The 14,148-nt window shown below is 46.9% G+C and overlaps 1 protein-coding gene across 5 annotated transcripts in view; it reads left to right on the forward strand.

The window, feature by feature from the left end:
• LOC139250321 (SWI/SNF-related matrix-associated actin-dependent regulator of chromatin subfamily A containing DEAD/H box 1-like) overlaps positions 1-14,148 on the forward strand; it is a 137,757-nt gene that overhangs the window by 110,189 nt on the left and 13,420 nt on the right. For all 5 annotated transcript variants that reach the window (XR_011591292.1, XR_011591291.1, XM_070872810.1 and 2 more), the window contains exons 17-19: positions 1,263-1,380; positions 3,807-3,925; positions 8,639-8,827. Coding sequence is in view for 3 of the 5 variants with exons in the window: in XM_070872810.1 (XP_070728911.1) it covers positions 1,263-1,380; positions 3,807-3,925; positions 8,639-8,827 (426 nt within the window). In the remaining 2 variants the exon portion in view is untranslated. The remainder of the gene's footprint in view (positions 1-1,262; positions 1,381-3,806; positions 3,926-8,638; positions 8,828-14,148) is intronic.

Genomic DNA, 14,148 nt, shown 5'->3' on the forward strand with positions numbered 1-14,148 from the left:
AATTCTTTCAATTTACCATTCTTGTTTGAATCAAAATTTTATCGTTAGTTTTACTGTAATAATTCACCTAAAGTGGGTAAAGTACATTGTAGTATCAAGTGGGTCGATTCTGCTGGAAGAAATCCATTCAGTTAGCTAATTTGTTTTTTTCCCCCTTTTGTGTTTAATTTCCTGTGCAACAGTTGAATGTTGTCCAGGAGCATAAACATCAGATGAGAAAACTATTCGAAGTGTGTATTTTTAGAAATATTTTTCCAGCTTCAAGACCACAATAGGGCTATTATTTTTGGCTCCCCTTTGGTTTTAACTCCTGCTGCTTCAGAGGTTGGTTTCATTCAGGCTGTTGGCCCAAGGCCTCTGAGCTTAGCCCGATCCTGTCCTCATCTGATATCTACTTATCCAAGCCTTCCAACACAGGTCACTGAATAATGATCAGGAGCCAGAATCCAGCAAATGTGTTTCTTCCTTCCCATCCAGCCAGCGCCATTTGGAGGACCCTCACTGCAGACCACTCCCAAGTTTTGAATACCTTCACCAAAGTAAAACTTTATATAGAGTACAGGTATCTGCTATTATCCAATGGGAATGCGTCAGCTATGTCTCTTTTTAACTTTATAATTGCGTTCAGTTATTGATGACGTGTTACTTTTGCGGCTAGTAGTAGCTCTCAAGTCCAGTATTTAATGGACTATCATAGACCCTTGGTGCCCCTACTTGCGTCCAGGCGGTAATTCGGCCCTTGAAGCACCCGTCCTATTTACGTTGATATTTTTTGGGTCCCTGTGTCCTGTTTGAATTTTGTGGTTCTGGAGCATTTGAAAGACCTGTTCTAAACACTGTTGACTCACCAATGGATAACTCCTAAAGCAACACACAATGATCTATTGGTATCAACAAATTGCGATGTATGCAGATTAATGAGAGCATTGACTTAAGTATTCTTCATTGGCCCCTGAGGCTAAATATATGCAGACCTGCAAAAGGCAAAAGCTTGGACACCACTTTGGACATCTTAAACAAGCTACTTCAATTTAACAAAACCTATTTGTGAAAATTTCCCAGCAAAGGTCAGCACAAATTGTGTACACACCAAATAAGGATAGAAGAGCAGATTCCAGAATCCTTTCGATCTCATTGTATGTTTCAATGGGTTGTAAGTCAGCTGACTCAATTTGAAAATGGCCAGTGTCCGATCTCTTGTATTCCTATCTCTTGTTTTAAAAGTTGTTTCCTCATTTAAATGTACAAAATCTGTTGTTTAGGTCTTGCAGCAGCTACCACCCAAACAAGATCGTACAGAGTTGTGTTCAATGTCTGATAAACAGGAGCAGGCATATACTGCCCTCTACAAGAGGTTGAAGCCATCTATCAACAATAATGGTACGTTTTAATCCTGCTAATGACAAGCTTATGTGCTCAATGTTCATTCTAATTCAGTATGTCATTTTAATTAAGTTTTTCAAATTATTTTTGCGCTTCTGTTATATGGTACTTCAGTATGGTTAAAAGCTTTCAAAAATCTGCACTATTTCTCAGTTAGGCCAAAAGGATGATGTGAGCTTATCATTGCATAAACACTTTTTGATACATTAACGAGAAAGAAAGAAAGAAAGATTTTCATTTATCTTGCACCTTTCACGATCACCTGACGTCTCAAAGCGCTTTACAGCCAGTGAAGTACTTTTGGAGTGTAGTCGCTGTTATAATGTGGGAAACTCAGCAGCCAATTTGTGCACAGCAAGCTCCCACAAACAGCAATGTGATAATGACAAGATAATCTGTTTTTGTTATGTTGATTGAGGGATAAATATTGGCCCAGGACACCAGGGATAACTCCCCTGCTCTTCTTCCAAATAGTGCCATGGAATCTTTTACGACCACATGAGGGACCAGACGGGGCCTCGGTTTAATATCTCATTCGAGAGACCGCACTTCCGACAGTGCGGCACTCCCTCAGCACTGCACTGGGAGTGTCCGCCTAGTTTTTTGTGCTCAAGTCCCTGGAGTGGGATTTGAACCCACAACCTTCTGACTCAGGCGAGTGTGCTACCCACTGAGTCATCCAACAAGAGAGAATTTATTTTAAAAATCTGCTGAGCTTTCTCATATCACTACAGATTGTATAATGGATAAACATCGAGAGCACTTGTAGAGCGGTATGCCAGGCTTTTTACAATTAAAAGTTGAGTGCTATTTTAGGTGCCATCCTTATTCTCAGCAGAGAAGCATAGAAAATAGGTGCAGGAGTAGGCCATTCGGCCCTTTGAGCCTGCACCGCCATTCAATGAGTTCATGGCTGAACATGCAACTTCAGTACCCCATTCCTGCTTTCTCACCATACCCCTTGATCCTCCGAGGAGGAAGGACTACATCGAATTCCTTTTTGAATATATTTAGTGAATTGGCCTCAACAACTTTCTGTGGTAGAGAATTCCACAGGTTCACCACTCTCTGGGTGAAGAAGTTTCTCCTCATCTCGGTCCTAAATGGCTTACCCCTTAACCTTAGACTGTGACCCCTGGTTCTGGATTTCCCCAACATTGGGAACATTCTTCCTGCATCGAACCTGTCTGAACCCGTCAGAATTTTAAACGTTTCTATGAGATCCCCTCTCATTCTTCTGAACTCCAGTGAATACAAGCCCAGTTGATCCAGTCTTTCTTGATATGCCAGTCCCGCCATCCCGGGAATCAGTCTGGTGAACCTTTGCTGCACTCCCTCAATAGCAAGAATGTCCTTCCTCAAGTTAGGAGACCAAAACTGTACACAATACTCCAGGTGTGGCCTCACCAAGGCCCTGTACAACTGTAGTAACACCTCCCTGCCCCTGTACTCAAATCCCCTCGCAATGAAGGCCAACATGCCATTTGCTTTCTTAACCGCCTGCTGTACCTGCATGCCAACCTTCAATGACTGATGTACCATGACACCCAGGTCTCGTTGCGCCTCCCCTTTTCCTAATCTGTCACCATTCAGATAATAGTCTGTCTCTCTGTTTTTACCACCAAAGTGGATAACCTCACATTTATCCACATTATGCTTTATCTGCCATGCATTTGCCCACTCACCTAACCTATCCAAGTCACTCTGCAGCCTCATAGCATCCTCCTCGTAGCTCACACTGCCCCCCAACTTAGCATCCATCACATACAGCTGGTACAGCTGTGCCTTAATACTATTCTGATGAAAGAATTGAGGGATGATGTACCTTTTTAAGACAATTGTACGTGGATGATTTTAAGGAACATCACAAATGTCATCTTACAACATCAGGAACTTATAGGAACATCATATCAACATGAGTGTTGCAACAAAGAACAGTGAAGGTAGTTTCTATTTGAATATTTTTTTTGTACTTAACTGCTAAAATTCCTATCTTTGTAAATGAAAATGATGAAAAGCTGTTCAAACAAGTCAACGCACAATGTAACTTGTTTGAGAAATAGCAATCCGAACACTGCATGAACAATTTGGTTGTTTGATTTATTACGGTACTTTATTTTCCTTGCGTCATCTTGTACTGCAACCTGAAACCCACCCAGTGCCCCCATTTTAGATGTTTTTTCTTTCTTTCTGTGGATATCTCTCATTGTGTGTTAGTTGGGCTACAAAGCTCAGCATACTGGAGATTATGGGTGCAAACCACGGTGCACCAATTTGCTAGTTGAATCTTTCATGTGTGTTTGGAGGTCGCGTGAAATTAGTTCCGAATATCGAGAGGTTTCCTTTTGTGTTCTCGATATGACTTTTTTCCTCATTCTATTCATTTGACTGTCCTGTGATTAGCTTTTATATTTCTATCACAGAAAAAACGGAGTTGTGTAATGTGATGATGCAACTTCGAAAGATGGCAAACCACCCACTTCTCCATCGGCAATATTACACTGTGGAAAAGCTCAGGAAAATGGCCACGCTGATGAAGAAGGTAAGGTCGCTGTTGGAAGCCAAGGACACTGCAATTTCATGGCATTCCTTATTACCTGCAGGATTTAAGGATAAAACCATAACTAGCTATTTCCAGCAAAGCAGAGATGGTAGTTCGAGGAGGCGGGAGTTCGGGCGGCAGTTCAGAGAGGCTTATAAAGGCCAGCGAGACCAGGAGTTCGAGGAGGCGGGAGTTCAGAGAGGCCAATAAAGGCCAGCGAGAGCAGGAGTCCGGGGAGTTCGAGGAGCCGGGAGTTCGGGCGGCAGTCCAGAGAGGCCTATAAAGGCCAGCCGGTGCAGCTGCAGCAGGGAGAGAAGGCAAAAAAGTAGAAAGAAATCGAAAGGTGACATCACAGCCAAGGGGGTAAGTGATTGGCTGGTGATTGGTAAATAGCTTTTCTTTTTCTTTTCTGTATAAGTAAGTAACCTTTAGCATTGTTGCCAATTTAAGTTTATCTAAGGGTTAAGTCATGGCAGGACAGCTCAGACACATGTTATGCTCCTCCTGCACTATGTGGGAAGTCAGGGACGTTTTGGGTGTCCTTGACGACTACATGTGCAGGAAGTGCATCTGCCTGCAGCTCCTGACGGACCGCATTGCTGCCCTGGAGCTGTGGGTGGATGAACTCTGGAGCATCCACGATGCTGAGAATGACGTGAATAGCACGTTTAGTGAGTTGGTCTTACCGCAGGTAAAGGGTACACAGCCAGATAAGAAATGGATGACTAACAGGAAGAGTAGTGCAGGGGTCCCCTGCGGTCATCCCCCTGCAAAACAGATACACCACTTTGGGTACTGTTGAGGGGGATGACTGATCGGGGAGGACAGCAGCAGCCAAGTTCATGGCACCGTGGGTGGCTCTGCTGCACAGGAGGGCAGGAAAAAGAGTGGGAGAGCTATAGTGATGGTGGATTCAATTGTAAGGGGAATAGATAGGCGTTTCTGCGGCCACAACCGAGACTCCAGGATGGTATGTTGCTTCCCTGGTTCAAGGGTCAAGGATGTCTCGGAGCGGGTGCACTGCATTCTGAAAAGGGAGGGTGAACAGCCAGTCGTCCTGGTGCATATAGGTACCAACGATTTCGGTTTTAAAAAAAGGGATGAGGTCCTACAAGACGAATGTAGGGAGCTAGGAGCTAAATTTAAAAAGTAGGACCTCAAAAGTAGTAATCTCAGGATTGCTACCAGTGCCACATGCTAGTCAGAGTCGGAATTGCAGGATAGCTCAGATGAATACGTGGCTTGTGGAATAGTGCAGAAGGGAGGGATTCAAATTCCTGGGACATTGGAACCGGTTCTGGGGGAGGTGGGACCAGTACAAACCGGACAGTCTGCACTTGGGCAGGACCGGAACCAATGTCCTCGGGGGAGTGCTGTTGGGGAGGAGTTAAACTAATACAGCAGGGAGATGGGAACCGATGCAGGGAGACAGAGGGAAGTAGAATGGGGGCAGAAGCAAAAGATAGAAAGAAGAAAAGTAAAAGTGGAGGGCAGAGAAACCTAAGGCAAAAAGCAAAAAGGGCCACATTACAGCAAAATTCTAAAGGGGCAAAGTGTGTTAGAAAGACAAGCCTGAAGGTTCTGTGCCTCAATGCGAGGAGTATTCAGAATAAGGTGGGTGAATTAACTGTGCAGATAGCGGTTAACGGGTATGATGTAATTGGCATCACGGAGACATGGCTCCAGGGTGACCAAGGCTGGGAACTCAACATCCAGGGGTATTCAACATTTAGGAAGGATAGACAGAAAGGAAAAGGAGGCAGGATGGCATTGCTGGTTAAAGGGGAAAATAATGCAATAGGAAGAAAGGACATTAGCTTGGATGATGTGGAATCGATATGGGTGGAGCTACGGAATACCAAGGGGCAGAAAACGCTAGTGGGAGTTGTGTACAGACCACCAAACAGTAGTAGTGAGGTTGGGGACAGCATCAAACAAGAAATTAGGGATGTATGCAATAAAGGTACAGCAGTTATTCTGGGTGACTTTAATCTACATATTGATTGGGCTAACCAAACGGGTAGCAATGCGGTGGAGGAGGATTTCCTGGAACGTATTAGGGATGATTTTCTAGACCAATGTGTCGAGGAACCAACTAGGGAGCTGGCCATCCTAGACTGGGTGATATGTAATGAGAAAGGACTAATTAGCAATCTTGTTGTGCGAGGCCCTTTGGAGAAGAGTGACCATAACATGGTAGAATTCTTTATTAAGATGTAGAGTAACACAGTTAATTCAGAAACTAGGGTCCTGACCTTAAGGAAAGGTAGCTTCGATGGTTTGAGGCGTAAATTGGCTAGAATAGACTGGCAAATGATACTTAAAGGGTTGACGGTAGATAGGCAATGGCAAAACTTTAAAGATCAAATGGATGAACTTCAACAATTGTACATCCCTGTTTGGAGTAAAAATAAAACGGCGAAGGTGGCTCAACCGTGGTTAACAAGGGAAATTAAGGATAGTGTTAAATCCAAGGAAGAGACATATAAATTGGCAAGAAAAAGCAACAAACCTGAGGACTGGGAGAACTTTAGAATTCAACAGAGGAGGACAAAGGGTTTAATTAACAGGGGGAAAATAGAGTACGAGAAGAAGCTTGCCGGGAAAAACTGACTGCAAAAGCTTCTATCGATATGTGAAGAGAAAAAGATTAGTGAAGACAAATGTAGATCCCTTGCAGTCGGATTCAGGTGAATTTATAATGGGGAACAAAGAAATGGCAGACCAATTGAACAAATACATTGGTTCTGTCTTCACGAAGAAAGACACAAATAACCTTCCAGAAGTACTAGGAGATCGAGGGGCTAGTGAGAAGGAGGAACTGAAGAATATCTTTATTAGGCGGGAAATTGTGTGCGGGAAATTGATGGGATTGAAGGCCAATAAATTCCCAGGGCCTGATAGTCTGCATCCCAGAGTACTTAAGGAAGTGGCCCTAGAAATAGTAGCTGCATTGGTGATCATTTTCCAAAAGTCTATCGACTCTGGATCATTTCCTATGGACTGGAGGGTAGCTAATGTAACACCACTTTTTATAAAGGGAGGGAGAGAGAAAGCAGGTAATTATCGACCGGTTAGCCTGACATCAGTAGTGGGGAAAATGTTGGAATCAATTAAGGATGAAATAGCAGCGCATTTGGAAAGCAGTGTCAGGATCGGTCCAAGTCACCATGGATTTATGAAGGGGAAATCATGCTTGACAAATCTTCTGGAATTTTTTGAAGATGTAACTAGTAGAGTGGACGAGAGAGAACCAGTGGATGTGGTGTATTTGGACTTTCAAAAGGCTTTTGACAAGGTCCCACACAAGACATTGGTGTGCAAAATCAAAGCACATTGTATTGGGGGTAATATACTGACGTGGATAGAGAACTGGTTGGCAGACAGGAAGCAGAGAGTCGGGATAAATGAGTCCTTTTCAAAATGGCAGGCAGTGACTAGTGAAGTGCTGCAGGGCTCAGTGCTGGGACCCCAGCTATTTACAATATACATCAATGATTTGGATGAAGGAATTGAGTGTAATATCTCCAAGTTTGCAGATGACACTAAACTGGGTGGCGGTATGAGCTGTGAGGGGGACACTAGGAGGCTGCAGGGTGACTTGGACAGGTTAGGTGAGTGGGCAAATGCATGGTAGATGCAGTATAATGATAAATGTGAGGTTATCCACTTTGGGGGCAAAAACGCGAAGACAGAATATTATCTGAATGGCGGCAGATTAGGAAAAGGGGAGGTTGAACGAGACCTGGGTGTTATGGTTCATCAGTCATTGAAATTGGCATATATGTACAACTGTCAGTGAAGAAGGCAAATGGTATGTTAGCCTTCATAGCTAGGGGATTTGAGTACAGGAGCAGTGAGGTCTTACTGCAGTTGGACAGGGCCTTGGTGAGGTCTCACCTGGAATATCGTGTTCAGTTTTGGTCTCCTAATCCGAGGAAGGACGTTCTTGCTATTGAAGGAGTGCAGCGAAGGTTCACCAGACTGATTCCTGGGATGGTAGGACTGACATATGAGGAGAGACTGAATCAACTGGGCCTTTATACATTGGAGTTTAGAAGGATGAGAGGGGATCTCATAGAAACATATAAGATTCTGACGGGACGGGACAGGTTAGATGCGGGTACAATGTTCCTGATGTTGGGGAAGTCCAGAACCAGGGGACACAGTCTTAGGATAAGGGGTAGGCCATTTAGGACTGAGATGAACATAAACTTCTTCACTTAGAGTTGTTAACCTGTGGAATTCCCTGCTGCAGAGAGTTGTTGATGCCAGTTCATTGGATATATTCAAGAGGGAGTTAGATATGGCCCTTACGGCTAATGGGATCAAGGAATATGGAGAGAAAGCAGAAAAGGGGTAGTGAGGGAATGATCAGCCATGATCTTATTGAATGGTGGTGCAGGCTCGAAGGGCCGAATGGCCTACTCCTGCACCTATTTTCTATGTAAACTTCTTATGAAGTTCTTGTAGAAAAATAGGTGGTTTCTGTATTGTATTTTAAGTCTGTAGATTGGCCATGTAAATAAGTCTTAAAATATAGCCGAAGTTAAAAAGAAAGCTGTCTTTCTTTGTTGATTTTTAAAAAGGAGCTCTCTGCCAAATCCATCAAACTAGGAAGTATTTGTACAGTGTATGAGGGCTACATGATTGAGATACAAGATGTCTAACCTATCTGTTTACATTTTGCTGCTAATTCGTACCCATTTCTAGGAGCCCACTCATAGAGATGCTGATCCTAACCTCATCTTTGAAGACATGGAGGTGATGACAGATTTTGAATTGCACAGCTTATGTCAAGAGTACAGCAGCATAACGAACTTTCAGTTAGAAATGGACTTGCTCTTGGACTCAGGAAAGTTCCAAATACTGGAGAACGTACTTGCAGAACTTAAGGAGCAGGTAATTTTTTTTTTAGAAATTGTAATGGACTGATTAATTTTAGTTTATGGAGCTAACTTTGGAATAACTTAGATATTTGCTCTTGCTGTAACTATTCTTGTGTAAACTTAATGGAACATGCATACAGCTAATATTTTTGCTGAGCTTGTCAGTGCTCGGTGTTCAGGAACTCGCATAAGAGCACTCGGGATTTGGAGATGCAATGTCGGACCTCTCTTTATTTCCTCCTTCCCTCAAACAAGTATTTTGGCTGGAATGAATTGATGGTCTACACAGAATCTGCATGATAGAAAAACAGGTGGTTGGGGGGCGGGGGGGGGGGGGGCACTGCACACAATGGCAACGGTAGTGATATATGTAACAGTCTCAATCTCCATTGAAGCTTGCATTACTGCTGCTTGGTAGTGCAGCAAATTAGTCCATTTTGTTATGTTTCTCGTCTCCAGTTATGTTCAGTTTACACCAGTTCATTAAATGATTAGTTATATATCCAGATATTTTAATTTCATCTATAATTTCTATCTACAAGTGGTTCAGTTGCCCTTAAAATTAAATAATTTATTTGTCCCTCTTTTAATACATAATATTCTGGCAACAGAATTGAAGGGAAATTTAGAATGCAACACCTAAATACTTTCATCTCCAATATTGGTATTTTCTGTCGTGGCAAAATAAATTGGCACCTTGAAACAAAGTTGCCCCTGTGGTAATGGCAGAGTTTCAAACTCAGAACAGCAAAAGGGATGCAAGTAAATGTGTAGCAGAAAATATTGGATGTAAAATGGAGCCGTTAAAATTCAGTTAATCCTGTGAATTCTAATTGACTTGAGCAATTTGCAAGCACCTACAATAGCCTGGACTCCACAGAATATACTTGTACTGTTGCCTGAATGGAACCGGCTAAATTTGCAAATAAACATCAGACCACAGAGAAGCCTGGTACACTTCAGACCACAGGAAACTCGCTATAGAACAAAACCAATGTCTACGAGTGTGTTTTTAAGACCAGCCTGGACGTATGATTAATGAACTGAACGAGCTTTGCACTCACATTTTCATAATCTTTTCTGAATTCCAGTTGCAAGAATTTTAAGATGGATAATTTTTGATTATGTTGATAATTGGCACACAATGAGTTTGAGCCCAAGTTCATGATGCCATCATGGGTAAAGTGGACTTGGAAAATAGATTAAAGTATGCATTGGTTGATGAGCAGTGGCAGACAGTTAAGGAGATATTTCATAACTTGAAACAAAAATATATCCCAATGAGAAGGAAAGACTAAGAGAAGGGATAACCATCTGTGGCTAACCAAAGAAATAAGGGATGGTATCAAATTGAAAACAAAGGCACACAATGTGGCCAAGACTAATGGGAGGCCAGAGAATTGGGAATCTTTTTAAAGTCAGCAAAGAACGACTAAAAAAAAAATGATAGCGAGGGCAGATTGATTATGAAAGTAAACTAGCACAGAATATAAAAACAGATAGTAAGAGTTTCTACAGGTACATGAAAAGGAAAAGAGTGGCTAAAGTAAATGTTGGTCCCCCAGAGGATGAGACTGGGGAATTAATAATGGAGAACAGGGAAATGGCAGAGACATTGAACAAATATTTTGTATCGGTTTTCACAGTAGAAGACACTAAAAACATCCCAATAGTGGATAATCAAGGGGCTATAGGGAGGGAGGAACTTAATATAATCACCATCACTAAAGAAGTAGTACTCGGTAAAATAATGGGACTAAAGGCGGGACAGTACCTTGGACCTGATGGCTTACATCCTAGGGTCTTAAAAGAAGTAGCTGTAGAGATAGTGGATGCACTGGTTGTAATCGACCAAAATTCCCTGGATTCTGGGGCGACCTCAGCGGATTGGAAAACCGCAAATGTAACGCCCCTTTTTAAAAAAAGGAGGCAGACAAAAAGCAGGAAACTGTAGCCTAGTTAGCCTAACATCTGTTGTTGGGAAAATGCTGGAGTCCATTATTAAGGAAGCAGTAGTGGGATATTTGGAAAAGCATAATTCAATCAAGCAGAGACAGCATGGTTTTATGAACGGGAAATCATGTTTGACAAATTTGCTGGAGTTCTTTGAGGATGTAACGAGCAGGGTGGATAAGGGGGAACCAGTGGATGTGGTGTAGTTGGATTTACAGAAGGCATTCGATAAGGTGCCGCATAAAAGGTTACTGCACAAGATAAAAGTTCACAGGATTGGGGGTAATATATTAGCATGGATAGAGGATTGGCTAACAAACAGAAAACAGAGAGTCGGGATAAATGGGTCATTTTCCAGTTGGCAAACAGTGACTCGTGGGGTGCCGCAGGGATCAGTGCTGGGTCCTCAAATATTTACAATCTATATTAATGACTTGGATGAAGGGGCCGAGTGTAATGTAGCCAAGTTTGCTGATGATACAAAGATGGGTGGGAAAGTATATTGTGAGGAGGATATAAAAAATATGCAAAGGGATATAGACAGGCTAAGTGAGTGGGCAAAAATTTGGCAGATGGAGTAATGGGCCCAAGTTTCGAGCTGCGCCTAGAACGGCGCAGTCCCGACCTGGACGCCCGTTTTTCGCGCCACAAAGTGCGCCTAAAAAAAAACGCCGTATTCTCCACCTCCCTGCAGGTCCTCTGGCTCTCGGCGCAGCGCAGCAGGAGCTGTAGGGAGCGGAGCCAGGTCCCTGCGCTGAAAACAGTGCCGGGACCTCTGCACATGCGCTACAGTGGGCACTCAAGTGCAGTAGCTCCAGGCGCCCGAAACTGTGTGGGAGCGGCCCGAAGCACGCAGCCCCTAGCCCTGGCCGAATGGCCTCACTAGGGCTGCGTGAATAAGGCTCCTCCCACGGCCAGCTCCTGATTCCTCCCGACCCGACTCGACTCCACCTTCCGGACCGGACCCGACACCCGCCCCCGGACCGGACCCGACACCCGCTCTCCCCCCCCCCCCCCGCCTCCGGACTGGGCCCGACACCCGCTTCCCCCCCACTCCCGCCCGCCTCCGGACTGGATCCAACCTGACCTCCCTCCCCCCCGACCTGATCTCCCTCTCCCCCCCCCCCCCCCCCCCCCCGACCCGAACCGAACCAACCTCCCTCCCACCACCCCGACCCGACCCAACGCCACCTACCTGTAAATCTGGTGCTGGGGACGGGCCCTGCCCGAAGTCTCGTTCCTGGCCCGTTCAGCCCCCCTCCCCCCCACCCCCAATCTCCTTCTCCTCCTCCCCCCCCCCCCCCCCCATCTCCATCTCCTTCTCCTCCCCCCCAAAACTCCTTCTCTTCCCCCCCCCCCAAAACTCCTTCTCTTCCCCCCCCCCATCTCCTTCTCCCCCCCCCCCCTCCAATCTCCTTCTCCCCCCCTCCAATCTCCTTCTCCCCCCCTCCAATCTCCTTCTCCCCCCCTCCAATCTCCTTCTCCCCCCCTCCAATCTCCTTCTCCCCCCCTCCAATCTCCTTCTCCCCCCCTCCAATCTCCTTCTCCCCCCCTCCAATCTCCTTCTCCCCCCCTCCAATCTCCTTCTCCCCCCCTCCAATCTCCTTCTCCCCCCCTCCAATCTCCTTCTCCCCCCCCCCCCAATCTCCTTCTCCCTCCCCAATCTCCTTCTCCCCCCCCCCCCCAATCTCCTTCCCCCCCCCCCAATCTCCTTCTCCCCCCCCCCAATCTCCTTCCCCTCCCCCCCCCCCCATCTCCATCTCCCCCCCCATCTCCATCTCCCGCGCCCCCCATCTCCATCTCCCCCCCCCCCCCATCTCCTTCTCCCCCCCCCCCATCTCCTTCTCCTCCCCCCCCATCTCCTTCTCCTCCCCCCCCCATCTCCTTCTCCTCCCCCCCCCATCTCCTTCTCCTCCCCCCCATCTCCTTCTCCTCCCCCCCATCTCCTTCTCCTCCCCCCCATCTCCTTCTCCTCCCCCCCATCTCCTTCTCCTCCCCCCCATCTCCTTCTCCTCCCCCCCCCATCTCCTTCTCCTCCCCCCCCCCATCTCCTTCTCCTCCCCCCCCCATCTCCTTCTCCTCCCCCCCCCATCTCCTTCTCCTCCCCCCCCCATCTCCTTCTCCTCCCCCCCCCATCTCCTTCTCCTCCCCCCCCCATCTCCTTCTCCTCCTCCTCCCCCCCCCATCTCCTTCTCCTCCCCCCCCCCCCATCTCCTTCTCCTCCCCCCCCCTATCTCCTTCTCCTCTCCCCCCCCCCCATCTCCTTCTCTCCCACCCAATCTCCTTCTCTCCCACCCCATCTCCTTCTCCTCCCCCCCATCTCCTTCTCCTCCCCCCCATCTCCTTCTCCTCCCCCCCATCTCCTTCTCCTCCCCCCCCATCTCCTTCTCCTCCCCCCCCCATCTCCTTCTCCTCCCCCCCCCATCTCCTTCTCCTCCCCCCCCCCATCTCCTTCTCCTCCCCCCCCCATCTCCTTCTCCTCCCCCCCCCATCTCCTTCTCCTCCCCCCCCCATCTCCTTCTCCTCCCCCCCCCCATCTCCTTCTCCTTCTCCTCCCCCCCCCCATCTCCTTCTCCTCCCCCCCCCCATCTCCTTCTCCTCCCCCCCCCCATCTCCTTCTCCTCCCCCCCCCTATCTCCTTCTCCTCTCCCCCCCCCCCATCTCCTTCTCTCCCACCCAATCTCCTTCTCTCCCACCCCATCTCCTTCTCTCCCACCCAATCTCCTTCTCTCCCACCCAATCTCCTTCTCTCCCACCCAATCTCCTTCTCTCCCACCCAATCTCCTTCTCTCCCACCCAATCTCCTTCTCTCCCACCCAATCTCCTTCTCTCCCACCCAATCTCCTTCTCTCCCACCCAATCTCCTTCTCTCCCACCCAATCTCCTTCTCTCCCACCCAATCTCCTTCTCTCCCACCCAATCTCCTTCTCTCCCACCCAATCTCCTTCTCTCCCACCCAATCTCCTTCTCTCCCACCCAATCTCCTTCTCTCCCACCCAATCTCCTTCTCTCCCACCCAATCTCCTTCTCTCCCACCCAATCTCCTTCTCTCCCACCCAATCTCCTTCTCTCCCACCCAATCTCCTTCTCTCCCACCCAATCTCCTTCTCTCCCACCCAATCTCCTTCTCTCCCTCCCAATCTCCTTCTCTCCCACCCAATCTCCTTCTCTCCCACCCAATCTCCTCTCTCCCACCCAATCTCCTTCTCTCCCACCCAATCTCCTTCTCTCCCACCCAATCTCCTTCTCTCCCACCCAATCTCCTTCTCTCCCACCCAATCTCCTTCTCTCCCACCCAATCTCCTTCTCTCCCACCCAATCTCCTTCTCTCCCACCCAATCTCCTTCTCTCCCACCCAATCTCCTTCTCTCCCACCCAATC

Source organism: Pristiophorus japonicus, chromosome 2, assembly GCF_044704955.1.
Source record: "Pristiophorus japonicus isolate sPriJap1 chromosome 2, sPriJap1.hap1, whole genome shotgun sequence".
Classification (NCBI taxonomy): Eukaryota; Metazoa; Chordata; class Chondrichthyes; family Pristiophoridae; genus Pristiophorus; species Pristiophorus japonicus.